Consider the following 16578-nt stretch of genomic DNA (forward strand, 5'->3'; position numbering starts at 1 on the left):
TGGTTTTCTACTAAAAATACTTACAAGCAACTCGAGGGCCTTTGTGCCGCTGATAATGCAGTAATTCGCCAATGCAAATAAATAACTGTACAAATATTGTACTGTATAAAGGGTGTGTCATTTCAACAATTCATGCTGTTTGACAATACTTAAAAAATAAATCGATATTTCTTGTTACGCGATCTACTTATCCATCGAATTTGCCAAATACTTTGACTTTTATAGAAATATTTTTATCGACAAAATAATTTTAACGCGAGTTAAGTCCCATACCAGAATAAAAATATTATCGGACGCAAATTGTCTGAGTTATCAGGAAGAAGGGCACTTTCTCCTCCATTCTGCTGCTTTTGCAAGCCTTTTTTTGAAACAACTTGACAGTCATACTTTCGGCGAACCAGTTCAAATGGACGGTGATATCCATAACCTCCTCAAAAAATGTGTGATTGTCTTAAAGCGCTTTGTCCATCTATGAAGATCTTTATGGTGAATACTTTTAGCTATCACAGCGGATCGCGTGTTTAGCTATCTAAATGAGTCCTGATTGATTTTTGTCATGGAATCTCCCTTTTAAATATAATCTTACCTAAAGTCCTCATCGATGCTTTCGCTCCTTTAAGGCTTTAAAATCACATTTAGCCGCCTGAAAATAACGGATTTTTCAATAAGAGCGCTACATAATGACATTCTTATTAATGTGAAAGTACATAAGATGCCATTATGTATAAAACTCGATTTCTTTTGAAGACGCTGAACCCAATTTTCGACGATTTTCAAGCACAAATCGGCCGATACTGCTGCAATTTCACATTCGATATTCGTACGAAATTCACCACTCGTCGCTGGCTTGTTGGCATAGCCCATAGACTTGACGTAGCCCCACAGGAAATAGTCTACTGGCGTCAAATCGCACGACCGCGGCGGCCAATGGACTGGGCCATTTCGTGAGATAACACGTTCACCAAGCATGGTTTTCGTGCAGGTCTTGATCATCACGGAAGAAGTACGGCCCACTGAAGCCGCTGGTCCATAAACCGCACCAAACCGTTACTTCGGGATGCAATTGTGACTCATGGAGTACGTGTGGATTGCTGCCTGACCAATAACGCAAATTTTGCTTATTGACAAAGCCACTCAGTCAGAAATGAGCCTCATCGCTGAAGATGATTTTTCGATGAAAATCCGGATCATTTTCAAGTTGTTGCTCAGCCCAATTCTCGAACATACGACGATTCTGGTGGTCAAGCGGCTTCAGTTCTTGTGTCAATTTGATCTTGTAAGGATGTAGGCCAAGATCTTTTCGCAAAATTCGCCACAGCCATGTTACAGAGATGCCCAACGCTTGAGAATGACGTGTGAGATACTGATTTGGACTTTCCTCAATTGATGCGCTAGCGGCAGCAATATTCTCGACTCTACCGACACATCTTTGTCTCACTGCCACGGGAACACTTTGTACTGTGCCTGTGGATTCAAATTTTTTCACTAGACGCTCAATTGTTGATCTGACAGGATGATTATGACGACCATAAATTGGACGTAGCGCCATTAAAGTTGAGGCCACTGACTCCGAATTTCAGTAATAAATTCGAATAATTTCGACTCATGTTGATCGTATGTTTTTCCATGATGAAATGGCAAACCTTACAGAAGAGAAATGTTAAAAAAGCGGAAAGAAATATGGCGTCGTTTACTGTCCCTATCGGTCAACTTGTGTAGCGTCGTTTTGAAAAAAACCTTGTAGCTGTACGTGATGAAAAATTTTTGAACTCAAATTCGTAATTAGGACACCTCAAAAACCCCACAGACCTCTTAGCACATCAGTCGCAAATTTTTCCTTCAGTTTTTAGTAGTGTAGTTTCAGAGTAGTGTTATTAGATAACTTTGATTAGTCTCCAAAAAAGAAATTTTTGAATTGCCTGCTGTTCTAAACTCTAATAAACTCCATAGACAACAGTTCCAATTGCACTTCTTACACTTTTACTAGAACCACTATTTGAGGTTATGTCAATTTTAATTCAACAAAGAATCACTCGCTGTTGCATATAAATGTAAACACATGTAAGAATTAAAACAAATAATTTTAAACTGACACCGTAAGTATGTTTTGAATTATGTAAACTGTCAGTTTTGCTTTGCATTGAGTAATCTTGCCTTCAAATGAAATTTGTAGCATAGTTTAACCCATTAGTTGAACCTTTGATTTAGTCGACCGCAACACTTTTGATGCATTCATGTTACCACATCAAAGTAAAAGCTGCAATAACAGTGCATTTCCTACATAAATATTGTAAGCAATTTATTGGGTCACTAGTTTGCTTTGATAAAGCTTCGAACTAATCGATGTGGCCATAAATTGCCGTGGAACATCACTTAACGCCCAAAAAATGTAATTACAAAGAAATATGCTGCACTTGTGCCAAACATAACAACAACAGCATAACATAAAGTGCAGTGTAAACAAAAGTGGGGAAAAATGTGAAAAAAAAATTGAAGAAAACCTTACAATTTTGGGGGAAAAAATTTGAAAAGTAGGAAAAAAAAGAAATCCAAAATTAAAAAAAAAAAATATTTTGAAAAAACTAAAAAAAAAATTTGGAAAGAAATGAAAAAAAAACTTAAAAATAATAAAAAAAATTGGAACAAAATTAAAAAAAAATTGGAAAAAAATTTAAAAAAAATTAAAAAAAATTTAAAAAAAATAAAAAAAAAAAAAAATAGAAAATGAAAAAAATTAAAAAAAAATATCAAAAAATTAAAAAAATGGAAAAAAATTAAAAAAAAATGGAAAAAATTTAAAAAAATGGAAAAAAATTAAAAAAAATTGTAAAAAATTTGGAAAAAAATTTAAAAAAGTGGGAAAAAATTGGAAACAAATTTAAAAAAATGAAAAAAAATTGGGAAAAAATTAAAAAAAATTTGGAAAAAAATTAAAAAAGAAACATATATGGAGTTTGTTTACAAAACCAACAACAAAAAATCAAAGAAATAAATCTCTACTGAAACCACCAACAGTTGCCGTTTGCCTCCTGCCGTTTTTGGCCAATTTGTCTGCCAGCAATTTATGTTGGCCATTCACTTGATAGTTACAAATTTATACAACATGCTTGTATGCACTTGCTTTTACAATTTGATTGTTTATACAATATTATTGGCTCATCATTGTGGGCTTGCAGCGGGGCATTTGGCTGCTTGTCGGTCTTTTTGACTTTTTGGCCCAACTTGTACCCGTTCGAAAGCGTCAAGCGTAAACAAGTGTTGTTCCTCTTTCATTTGACTTCTTGTTTGCATTTGCCAGCGTTGTGGTTGTTTAGTTTTCACTTTTGGTTGTCCGATTCCACATACTAGAAGGATTTATGCCAAGCGTCAAATCGCTTAACACCTCATTACATTCGATTGTGTCGGTGGCATATTGTTTGTGCATGCTCATTTTACGTCGAAAGTAATGGTCCACAAGACCACAAGAAATATTGTTGCTTATGTAGTGGGTGTATATACATATTTGTTTATGCGCGTGTGTGTAAATATCCATCAACATTATAGTGGTGCACTCAGAGTGATGCTTTGTTCCAAACATGCTTGCTTCCCTTCAGTGGTACTCCTTTGCTTACCCTGCATACATAGATTCATTACTATTTTATATATATTTTCTTATGTTTTATCTTTTCTTTCTCAATATTATTATACCCTTCATGACATAGTATCTTCAGATTCATTAGACCCTAAAATATTTCTCTAAATCAAAAGTCAGAGAATATTCGCTAAAATAAATCTCATCAGCAAATCTAGTATTGTTTCATAAAAAAAAATTCGATAGATTTTTCCAACAATCTCAATTGAATTTACTCAAAATACCAAAAATTAACAGAATATAGCTTTTCATCCGTATTTCAACACAAATCTTTATTACTGCCTTCAAAATCACTCCCGAGCCCTTAAGAGCATGCCAACGCTTAATCCAATTTTCCATATACTGGTTACTCTACTCAACAAATCTGAAGAAAAAATTTGCGACTGTTGTGCTAAGCGGTCTGTGCTGTATTTGAGGTGTCTTGATTACGAATTTTCGAACAATCTCAGTTGAAATCACTCAAAATACCAACAATTAACAGAATGGAGCTTATCATCTGATCAATTTTGCCAAAAAAAAAACACTTATCGACGTATTTTGACACAAGACTTTATTATGGGCCTCAAAAGAACACTCCTTAACCCTTCCACTACCCAACAAATCTGAAGGAAAAATTAAGAGGACTTGTGGGGTATTTGAGGTGTCCTGATTACGAATTGGAGTTCAAAAATTCCCCTCACGTGCAGCTATTTTTGTCATTTTTGTTAATGGTTGTGTTTGGACCCCTACACCCGTTGACTATAACACAAAAAATCGTATGTGTTAGGCAATTTTTACTATAATTTTCGATTTTAGCAACCCAAAATTGGCAAGAAGTAGCCTTATTACATGCATAGTGCCAAAATGACTGTAAACTAGTTATAGCTCTCGGCTGTGTTGGCCTTTAGTGCCTTCAACGAATTTTAGTTTTTTCGGTGTCGGTTCATTTCTGAAGCGCCATTCGCTAGATTGTTAAACAGCTTCTTTGTCAGAAACTCACGTCTCGTCAGTGGTAAGGATGTGTTTGATGAATGTAGAGTTGTTGTTGTTGTTGTCGGGGCATAAAATATTCCTGAAACAATATCGAGGAATGGTGCCGAGTTGTCAAACCTTGGCCAAATAAAAACCTGGTTCCGTTCCGCTTACTTAGACCCGACTGTCGTGAGAACGGCATGTAGGGTCCTCAGCTGTTGTCAAGCATCTCTTTTGCAACCTTTATACAATGATATGATATAATTTTTTAAAAGATTCTTGATACGAGCCCAGCATTGGTACGCTTCACACCCGTAACATTAACCAAAGTTTTGCTATGTTTCGTGGCCAAAATATTAAACAAAATGTTCATACGTTTCATCAACCAAAAAGTTTTGTTCCTCTTCTCTCTCTCTGAAGCCAATCCGATGATTTTCAAGCGCTATTTCTTTAACTTTTTTGATGTTATGCTCATTTATGAAGGTTTGGTGGACAACTCTCAATCTAGGAAAAAACAATTATTGATTCGGCTTGCTCATCTAAATTTGTCCGGGTCAAATTTGATATATTTGGTTATAAGGCGGCTTCCATTTGATTGACAGTATCCACTTTATATGTTGCTACAAGTTTTTTCGTTTAGAACCTAAGAACCTAAGAACCAATAAATGGCTGCTAAGCTGTGTCCAGCTTTATAAATACTTTCTTGGAACCGGATTCTTGAATTTACATTATTTATTTTAAGTTTTGCGTTCGTGCATCAAAGGTATAACATCTTTGTCGTGGAAGCAGCTACATTTTCTCCCATTTTGTCTTTGTGGGTTTGTGTAATAAGAGTTGTGTTCGTATGTATGTCTTCATTCTGATTGATGTCTATTTGATACTCCGCCGTCTGATGCGCATAAATACGAGTTGGGCTCTTCGTCTAGCGTGTCAGTCTCCCATTTTTATGTTGCTTTCTTTATATATACATAAGTACATATGTATGAAGTATATATTTGCTTTTATGCTTGTCTGTAAACCTACCATATTGACAACTCTACGTAATTTTATTTATTTATTTATAAATTGTGGCGTTCAAATAGAATGGATACACAGTCACCTTCTAGCTTTGACTAAATCGAACAAAACTCTGTATAGAAACAAAAAGCAAAAAAAAAAACCGAAAAAACATGCATTTCGACTATATTATTTGAATTCTATGAACGAAATTGAATGTTACGCATCATTGCGTGCATTGAACTCACAGACAGACGGCTGATCTACATTTGAGTACATGACAGAGGAGGCGGTGGCGGGCACTCACCCGCATTTGACATTTCCATACTGGTTGCTTTATGACGCTTTTTACAGGGAAAAAAACAACAAAGTTTACACAAATTAGAGATGTAAAGGCTTGGCTGTGGGAGCTTGTTGCTCGGCTTCACTTCACAATTAGGCGTTTATGGGTGTTGTTTGGCGTTTACTTTCAATCAGTCGAAAATAACTTCTCATTTTTGCAACAAAATCTTTAATTTATTTGAATATTTGCACAAATTTCCCTATATAGCAAAGCCATAAATTGATGGCATGCCATTTATAAGCCATATTTCAGCAGGCATATTTTATAACCTCATTTTCCATGTATGGAAATGCGAAGTTATGGACAATATTTTACTGTAAATACCACTTAAATTGAGTTAACATTTCGAGGTCCCTACTTTTTAAAGAAAAAACACAGAAATTTCATATTTAATGGAGAATGTTTATTATCATTCGAAAGAAATTTCTTTGGCATTTATTTTTTGAAGATTATCTCTTACATATGTTGACCGCAGCTACGTCTCAGATGGTCCATACGTTGAGTACAATTTTAGAGGACTCGTTCGGGCATTTCGACTGGTGAATGACACGCATGATGTTTTGCTCCAAGACCTGAATCGTAGCGGGATTGTCAGCATAAACTTTAGATTTTGCATATCCCAACAGTAAAAAGTATAACGGTCTGATACTACAAGATCTTGCTGGCCAGTCGAGCGGCCCAAAATGTGAAATTATCTGCTCACCGAAGTGTTCTCTCAATAAATCCATTGATTGATGCGATGCGTGGCAAGTAGCGCCGTCTTGTTGAAACCAAATGTCGCCGAGATCACAAGCTTGAATTTCAGGCATCAAATAGTCGGTTATCATGTCGCGACAACGGTCGCCATTAACGGTTACGTTCTCACCAGCATCATTTTTGAAGAAGTGTGGAGCGATGATTCCACCGACCCACAAACCACACCAAACCATTGTTTTTCTCGATAAAATGACAGCTCTTGAATCTCTTCAAGTTGCTCTTCGTCATAAATGCGGGAATTTTGCCTGTTTACATACCCATTGAGCCAGAAATGGGCTTCATCGCTGAACAAAATTTGGCTCGAAAACGTCGGATCTTCTTGGAACTTCTCAAGAGCCCGTAGAGCGATGCGATATCATTTAGGAAGGTCGAGCTTCAATTCTTGCACAAACTTTATGCGCTTTCAATTTAAGATGATGCGCCAAGTCGTTCCTTACATCAGTCCTAGTTTCTGCGAACGGAATTTGTGAATTTACGTCGACGACATACATAAGACAATACTCTGACTAATCTTCGGTCCCATCTAACTTCAGACTTGCACTGACTGCCATTTACACTGGCCTCCACCGACTCCCTCTCGGTGAATGGCGAACTTGGAGTCCAACCACCACCCATTGCAGACGTCAAGCTCGAGTTTCCGCGAGAATCGAGAAAGATCCTTGCGCAGCTTCGTTCTAAATACTGTAGCAGGCTAAACTGCTACTTATCCAGACTCACCAAATATTTGTCCAATATGCAATGAGTCCCCATATGACTCTAACCACCTCTTCGCATGCCCAGCTAACACCCAAAAAACTTACCGATCTAAACTAGGTTAGATCTCCGAAATAACAACCCTAGGGCGGATAAAATCCTGTCAATTCCGATGCGTAGAACCGGCTGTTGTAGGAATTCACATCTAACACCCCTCTCCCTATGGTCCCAACCCATCGAAACATAACGTTTCCTGGGCTTACCGTTGTATAACCTCGATGACAACTTCTGAACCTCATCATCTTAACTGAGACTAGATAATCTTTGCAACAACACGCAAATCTAGCGTTCACCACACACAGAAACAACGTTCCCACAACAGTCGGAATGGAACCGGGATCTGAATTTTTAGCCGATCAAGGATTGTCAGAATCTCCGAATTTCGAATTAATTATATAAAACACAACGTGAGTTGTAATTTTTATTATAAAATTTAGATATTTTACATGCATATATATATATTCAGAACACATTGGGTAAAATCACACACAGTAACTTCGCAGAACTCCTTTATTTCTCAATCTTGCTGTCTACAATCACTTCTTCGGAAACGCTTTCAAAACAATCATCCACTTCGTTCAGCGTACGATTACAGTACACCGAGTAAACGCTCCAAGCGCTCCAACCCTGACGCCGTTGTATAGTCCTGGCGCAGTCCACCGCCTCGGTTATGTCATCGAGCAGCAAAGCGCTACATTTGACATTGCACTCATTGAACGCGTAATATTTGGTGCCATTGTCCGGTTGACACCAATAGCGACTGCTGATCTGAAACAGACCATAGTCGCTGGAGCCGTCCGCATTGCGATTGCCCACGACGTGCGTATTGTAGCGACTCTCGTAATGGGCAATGCACAGCCACAGCGACAGCTCCGATTTCGGCACATCCAATATGTACAATTGGCCGGCGAGTTCGCAGCGTTGCAGACGACGCGTCTGGGTGGGGGCGGGTGCGTGCACGAGCAACAGCCAAATGCAGCAACAAATGGTTGTGACTGCGGTGGCGGTGGTTGTGCTGCTGGCAGCGGCAGTTGCTATAAATGTTGGCAGTGATCGTTGCACGGCTGTTGCTGTTGACACTTCTTCAGGCCGACGGCGGTGACGCGCTACGTTTTGGCACTTCATTTGCCTGACGTTTTTTGATTAATGGAAACGAATTGGGGAAATAGTTTTGAAGCGTGCGCGTTGGAAATTTATACGAACGCGGATGTAGTTGATGGGTGATAGCTGTCTCGTTGCTGGTAAATGTCGTACTGCGCTGCGGCGCATCGTTTTCGTATGCGTTTGGGGGAAGTCAGTAGAAAAGTTAATTTAAGAACCAACAACGCAACAACAAAACTATGGTCCAAACCGGTTTTATGTTTTGCGAAAATTCATTATGGTAATTACATAGTGTGACTGTCGTTTTTGTTGTTTTTTACGGGTTGCACTATTACATTCTGGACGTCCTCGCCAGCGGCTTTGTTGCGACTAGTCGCCTCCGCTTCTTTGCCCCCACAGTCAGCTGCGATATCGCACGTCTTTATTTATTGCAGTTTGTTTTGATCATTGATGTGTTTAATAATGAATATTAAAGAATAAAAATGGCGTGAGAATTATTTATCGTTATCGCGGGTACGCGCATCTTTGTTTACTGCTACAGTGGCGTTCACAACACGAACAGCTGACTACGCGCCACAAAGTGAATGGAAAGAATATTTTTATTTTCTTTTATATTTTATATCAATGCAAATTCTGACTCATAATTAGTTAAAGGCGGAAGTTAACTTACCTTTAGTATCAATAATAATCCATGGTGCTCGCCTAACCGTTAAGCAGAAGATCGTCAAAGGCTATAATTTTTAAATTCTGTAATCTTGACACAGTCTTTGTTGTTGTTGTTGTGTAGTCTGCCTATTTTAAGCCTTACTTTCTTCTTATTATAGCCGAAGTTTACAAGAGCGCGCCAGTCGCAGTTTGGCGCCAATTGGAGATTCCAAGTGTGGCCAGATCCTTCTCCACCTAGTCTTTCCAACGGGGTAGAGCTCTTCCTTTTCCTCTGCTTCCCGCGGCGGGTACTGCATCGAGTACTTTCAAAGCTGTAATGTTTTCGTCCATTCAGACGACACGACCTACCCAGCTTCGCCGCTGTCTCTTAATTCGCTGAACTAAGTCAATGTCGTCGTATATCGCGTACAGCTCATCGTTCCATCGATCGAATGGGATACTCGTCGTTGCCAATGCGCAAGGGACCATAAATCTTCATAACGTCGACTCATCAGATGTTGTCATCGAAGTCCTGACTGTCAACAGTGACATGGGAGCCAAGTCGTGAGTGCGTTTACTGTTTGTTTGATGACAGGAGATATTTCGTCTTGTCCTCGTTCTATACCAGACCCATTTGATTCGCTTCCTTATCCAGTCTGGAGAAAGCAGAACTAACGGTCCTTCCCCATCGTGACGAAGCTTTTTGTATTGCTCAATATCAGTTTACACAGCCGTATTAGTTTTGAGGGGATAAATAATAAAAAATACTAGATACCAAAACGTGTAATTTCGACAGAATTGATCCAAAAATGGCGTACCGAGTGCAGTTTGGATCAAGTCCATTTGAAGTAGGTTTTCAGCTCATCATCGTAGCTTACTGACTTCTTATCACCTAAAAGTGAACACAGAACTTACACTACTTGCTGTCGAGAACTTCATTAGTGCCTTCCCAAACAGTTTTTGTACTGCATGAGCCTTTGAAGTTGTTTCCGTTGGTTAAGATCCCCTTTGTAGCTCTCAAATGAAACCAAGCTCATTAAATAATATAAGGATTTAAAGGTTGGAATCAGCTGTGCATGACAATCATAATTTTAATGTATTGTGTGGATTTTCAGTTTGAACATATCTCTTTGAAGAAGTTTCCTTTGGTTAGAATTGATTTTCCAGCTCTCATACGAAACCGAACTCAATAATATTATAACCAAACTCAAATATAATAATAACTCATTTCTTTGAAGAATTTCTTAACCCAATAAGCCGTCTAACATAGAATATACAATAGAACAATACAATAGAAGAGCCAAACTCGTGGTTCCCTAATGAATCTACGTAACCATCGAAGAACCATTACCAAGACAGTCAGGTCTGCGTAAAAGGAATGGACCCGAATTGTTTTGTCCGTTCCAGAACTGTCAACTCGGCAGAACTCTGCCGCTGCAACAACAACAACAACAACGAGGAAAGAAGCTGGGTTTTATATCCAGCAAATAACTATCAAATCAGAAAGATTCAGTTAAATTCTTTAGAACATGTATCCTGTCGCTACAAGATCAACCAAAACTCTTCGGGCCTACGCATTTCGAACGGAACCGAGTTGTCTGGCCATTGGGCCATACTACAGCATACTTTATTTCCTCTCTTTTTGGCAAATTAGTAAGTTCGTGGGGAATGGAAAGTAATCAAGCCTCGTGATCCTCCATCGGATCTCCATAATCGGAAGAAACTCGGAATCCGATAAAGGATTCAACGGAATTCAATCAATTTGTTTGAAGAAAGTTTCTTGTCGCTACAAAACCTCTTTGGCTCTAAGCATTCGGAGCGATTCCGAATATACTATTTAACTGGCCATTGGGCCTCACCAGATCGTAACTTTTGTTATCTCTTTTGGCAAATTGATATTTCCAATTGTTCTTTTGCAGAAAAATCTAAAAAAAAAATTTTTACTTAATTCCTTCACAGTAAGAACTATTAAATTGCCAATTATTTATTATGATGTAATCCATTAATTCTCCTTCAAGGAACTTTTTTCTTTCCTTCTCGGTAGGAACTATTCAATTACTAATTTATCTTATAGTCCACTAATTCTCTTTCGCGGAAAAAATCGCCGTCGCTCTACTTTGCTATAATTTTTCCAAAACTACAGATCAACTCCAGACGCACATATTTAGACTTCCGTAATGCAATAATTAAAATGTACTTTAGTATGTTGCTCATTTTTCTTTTTGTTGTTGCTCTTTGGCTACGCATGAACCCAGCAATACGTTGCGGTGCCATTGAAGTGCATTAATACCCGCTGGCCCAACACATACTCCCATACACCGGAGCCACATGTGCAACACTTGCACTCAAGTACACGCCGCCCACCTACTGTGGTGCCTCAGCGCGTTGGCTACGCTCTCATCTAATGTTACATATGCTCTGTCGTTCGGCTCAAAGTGTTCATAATTCACGCAGTGGCGATCGACGGGTGATCTCGCGGCAGCCTTGTGGTGCGCCCAACTGCAAGCATATGCCACCGCGTCATGCCTCATTTATTGGAAAGTAAAAAATAATAATTACTGTTAAAAACAAAGCAACGAGATTAAACACAAAACAAACACATTGAATTTGTGCGCGTCGATCGTTGGAGTGAACTCTAATGTGCCTCGGGACTTAAGTACCATCGCGGATCCGAGCGCACATATATCACGGGTGATAGCCTGACACACAAACAAGCTTGTTTGTGTTGTATTATTTGTTTGTTTTGCTCCCTCGTTTGCATCTTAAAATTTGCTAGCCTTTGCAATTGCTCGCTTTTCATGGTTTATTTCCTTAATTTGATCGCTTCAAGTGGGCGAAATTGTGAACTGGAAACATGCTTGCCAATTCTACATGCGAGTTTTATATTTTTTTTTCGTTTTTGGCTTTAACATATACATATATATCGTCCATAGAGTTTACTTGTGTGTTTAGCTTAGAACAATGTTTCGAAATTAATTCTTCTTTCTCTTTTTCTTTGCAGCACGAGTCCGAGCACACTGAAGGATGTTACAATGGAGCATTCATGTGAGTATTATGTAACAACATGCCATGCATTATACACAGTAGTGGCATTCTATATGTCTAAGAAATCCATTTAAAGCTATGAAAAATAAATAGACAAAAGAAGTTAGGTTGGTTTAGGTTTTCGGCACTGAATTCCGATTGGTAAAATCAAAAATTCCTGAAAATGGGTCGAACTTTCAGATACCGAGAAAGTACTTTGATACCTTCACAAACCTGTTATGTCGATTTATTTCGTTGGCAGATAGCGTCCTTAGTTCGGTAGAGCAGTGAAAGCCCAGTGGTTTTGACCTTAGGCTCTAAAAAGCGGAATAACCCTTAACAAAGTGATGATATTCCAAACAATTTAAGTTATTACTTATTTGAGATGTTTTATAGATTTACCGTAACGATACTAATCACACAGCGGCAAAACCCTTATAAATAGAATGAGTCCAGCTTTGTTGATTTAATAGTGCTCACTTGACTTTTTCAATTCAAGTTGGATAAGAAGGATTAGTCTTATGACTAAGAGCAGATTCTAAACGGTTCAAGAACAATTTCAAAACTTTTCAGAAGATTTCCCGATTTATTACTGCAGGAATGGTTAATTTGTTGATAGAAAAGTTGGACGCGTTCGAGCCAGACCGCAGGGGCCGCAGTTAGGCCATCATTAGGTTCATTTGATAACCAAATTAAGCCTTCTCCAGCAACTCAGTGGAGTTAATATTGTTTTTCTACTCCAGCTGCCTTATCATCTCATGTCTCTTAAGTTGGAGCATCGGGACTGATGGCTGGGTATTCGCATAAATATTGTTCCAGCGTCGCATTATCCTCCGCGTCTTCTGTATTTTGGCGAATCCACTTTTCCAATCATCTGAAGGTGGGATCTTAAAAGAAGGTACCCGCCAGAATACTACAAATTCCTTTTTCGACTAGAAGTAGAAGCTTTTTGGACTGTCTATCATCAATACCACAAAGTAACTTCAGGGAGATGGGATCTTCAAAGAGGGTACCAGCTACAATATTACTAAGTTCCTTTGTTCCTAGAAGTAGAAATTTTTTCGTCTGTCTATTATCAATAATATTCCAAAGTGACTTTGTGGTATGCCCCGTGAACCAGCGTTCCAAGACCTGAGATATTTCTCTAGGGTCCATTGCTTCAAACAACCCTTCAATCAGCTGAGTGGTCTAAGTGGTGTTTCCAGCTGCCCCCGAGCGAGTCATCTCGTCTGTCTTTTCATTTCCTTCTATTCCCATACGATCCATCCGCACTCTTCCCTACCCCTATAAAAGGGCTAGTTATCCAGAACCGATTCTAAGATTTCCATAAATCCCTCCGTTTACACTCGAAGAGCTGTAACTAGCCATTCGCAATCTTTAGGCCAACAAATCTCCCGACCCGGATGGGATCCCAGCAGAAATTCTGAAAATAATCGCTGCAGTGCGACCGTCAGTACTATTGAATACGTGCAACGCCTGTCTCGAAGCCGAATATTCCTTGAACCCTGAAAAAAGCAACGTCTGGTGCTAATTAATAAGGGAAAAGAGATCTCAACTTACCATCGCCATACCGTCCACTATGCATTCTTGAAACAGCGAGAAAACTCTTTGAAAAGCTACTTAAACCCAGACTCGAAGCGGCTATCAACAATGTTGGTGGACTCTCCCCTAGAAAACTCAGCTTTAGACCCGGCAGATGAACTCTAGGAGCTATAAAATACGTCATTGAAAGTGTAGAAGCTGCATAGCTTAGATGGCTAAAATACAGTAGAATAGTGTTGCTGGCGACTTAAGATGTCCGAAACGCCATCGGCGCTGGATGGATGGTTATGATCGATGCACTCGATAGAAGTGTGATCTGCAAGTGGCGCATGCCGCTGCTGTGATGACAGCACTGATGATGCGGCATGCTTTTTCCACCTATATGACAGGAAACCCAGATAATATTAACCGAGTTACTTACCGTGAGTCTGGCTATTGACTGCTTGCGGACTGTAGGAATACTTCACTCCCTTAACTATATGAATAAACACAAAAAACCTACCTTTGGTTGTGTCTACATTAGAAATATATAATAAAAAATCCAGATTTTTTCAAACCACGAAGGTAGACGACCACCTTAAATATCTATCCATGGCATGAACCACAGTTTATAAGAGAGTTGGGTTTCAAACCCACAGTCGCTCACTATGATAGTCATGTTTTCAACCCATAAAATCCCATTTTCGTACATTTTTGCCTTAAACATTTTTCAATATTTCTTCTACTACTTAGTTCAATAACTTTTCATAGTAGGTAAGTGAAAAAGTCGTACAAATTTTTGACTTAAAGTTGAAAATTAGTTTTGAATTGTGTAAAAAAGAAAAATAAAAAAAGATAATTTTTCATAATCGTACTTTCAAAACTAAATTGAACAACTAATTTAACAAAAATTTCAAATAACTGTAATAAACCACTCAGTTTTGGAACCACTACCAACACATATACACACAACGCACGCATTAGCTGCAAATACCGACAACAATAGCAAAAGCAATTAGCGTATTATAATTAAATAATAAAAAAAGCAGAAAAGTTTAGAATTTCCAACAAAAAAGAAAACGAAACGTCGCCATGCGTCGCAGTGTGTGCAGCATGAATAGTACGCAGGAGTCGAAAGAGAAATTATTTATCTTCAAACGCAGTCCACACACGCCGCTCAGTGAGACAGATTCGAGTGCGGATGGTATAAAGCGCAGCGCTGAGCATATGAAGTTTTCTTTATTTTTATTTTTCTTTAATCTTTTTTTAAACAAAATAAATAAATATAATATTTCGTCTTCTCCGCAGATGGTGTTGGATTTCCCTGTGTCAGCCTACAGGGTCACGGCACGACCTCGCCGCCGGTGCAGGGTCGCTCCGTGCGCGAATTCGAAGAGCAAATGGCATCGCTGCGCAAAGAGAATTTCAATTTGAAGCTGCGTTTATATTTTCTCGAGGAGAGTGTGCCCGGTTATCATCAAGCGAATGCCGAGGGTCATGAATCGCTTATGAAGCAGCTGATCGAAACAAAGGTACGCACAATTTAATAATATGAAATATATTTTAGCGTTTATTGTTTGTCATTAAATATCTTTTTTTTTCTTTTGTGCAGGTTGAAATTGAAATTTTACGTAAGGAACTGGAGCAGAAACAGGAGTTATTAAAGGAAGCTGCGCAGGCTATGAATCACATGGAGGAGATACAGAAAGAAACTGAGTCAAAGGGGCAGGCTTTTATTGAGGAGCTCAAGCAGAAGATACAGTTTTTGGAGGTGAGTAAAGAATTAGTAAATTGGAAAGGGATTTTAGAAAAGAAAAACGCTGAATTTAGGTTAAATAAAACAATATTTTTCAAATAAAAATATTTTTAAAAATCATAATATTTTTAAAAAATAATAATATTAAAAAATATTTTTAAAAAATAATAATATTGAGAAAATATACTTATTTGATTATATATTAAAACAATCAGTGAGATTTATTTATCATACAAAAATTTTTAATTGCAGTAAAATAATTTTTATGACGAAATCTTCACATTTGATTTATTTATTTTTTTTTTACATTTTATATTAATTTACAATTAAAAAAATAAAAATTCATTGAGATTTATTTAACTTAAATTTTGTTTTGTTGCAGTAAAATAATTTAAATAATTTTATATGAGAAAATATTCACAAAAGATTTAATTATTATTTTTATATATTTTATATTAATATTCCAGTTAACGAAATAGAAAATTCCATCATATTTATTCAGATTAAAATAAATTATTTTAAAAATAACACTAAAAATTATGTATAGAACTTTTACTAAAACATCATTATAAAAAATAATGACCTGAACAAAAAAATTAAAAGTTTCAAAAAAATTAATAAAAGTTTACCATAAGAAAAAATGTATAATCGTAGATCCAATTTTCGAAAAAATAAATTAAAAAAAAAATTGATAAAACTCTACAATAAGAAAAAAATTATTGCAAATTCCATTTTCGAAAAAAATAAGTTTAAAAAAATTGATACAACTTGACAAATAAGAAAAAAAATGTTATCACAGATCCAATTTTCGAAATATTAATCTTAAAAAAAATACATGTAAAAGTGATAGAAAATTATGTAATTATTTTGCATTCCTCTACTTAAAATCTTCTTTTAATTTTCGAAACACAAAAAAAATTAAAATAAGTAATTAGTTTTCAAATTTTTCATAAATAATGTATTATTTTAATCTTTATAAAATAAATTCCAAGCTAAAAAAAATATAAAAAAAATCTAGAGGAAAAATGTAAAATAAAATAAAAAATATATATTTTTTAATATAAATAATAATTAATATAAATATATATTTTTTAATTTTCC

At 37.1% G+C, this 16578-nt stretch overlaps 2 protein-coding genes across 7 annotated transcripts in view; one reads left to right on the forward strand and one right to left on the reverse strand.

The window, feature by feature from the left end:
• LOC120770117 (centrosomin) overlaps positions 1-16578 on the forward strand; it is a 63149-nt gene that overhangs the window by 31603 nt on the left and 14968 nt on the right. For 5 of the 6 annotated variants that reach the window (XM_040097294.1, XM_040097290.1, XM_040097291.1 and 2 more), the window contains 3 exons: positions 12178-12221; positions 15030-15253; positions 15334-15492. In XM_040097294.1, the coding sequence (XP_039953228.1) occupies positions 12178-12221; positions 15030-15253; positions 15334-15492 (427 nt within the window). Of the gene's footprint in view, positions 1-12177; positions 12222-14615; positions 14926-15029; positions 15254-15333; positions 15493-16578 lie in introns of those variants that run through there. The other variant, XM_040097293.1, reaches the window with a different exon arrangement.
• LOC120772983 (lysozyme 1) lies at positions 7941-8555 on the reverse strand. Its single transcript, XM_040101895.1, has one exon. The coding sequence runs from the start codon at positions 8553-8555 to the stop codon at positions 7941-7943; it is 615 nt and encodes a 204-aa protein (XP_039957829.1).

Source organism: Bactrocera tryoni, chromosome 3, assembly GCF_016617805.1.
Source record: "Bactrocera tryoni isolate S06 chromosome 3, CSIRO_BtryS06_freeze2, whole genome shotgun sequence".
NCBI classification, from domain to species: Eukaryota; Metazoa; Arthropoda; class Insecta; order Diptera; family Tephritidae; genus Bactrocera; species Bactrocera tryoni.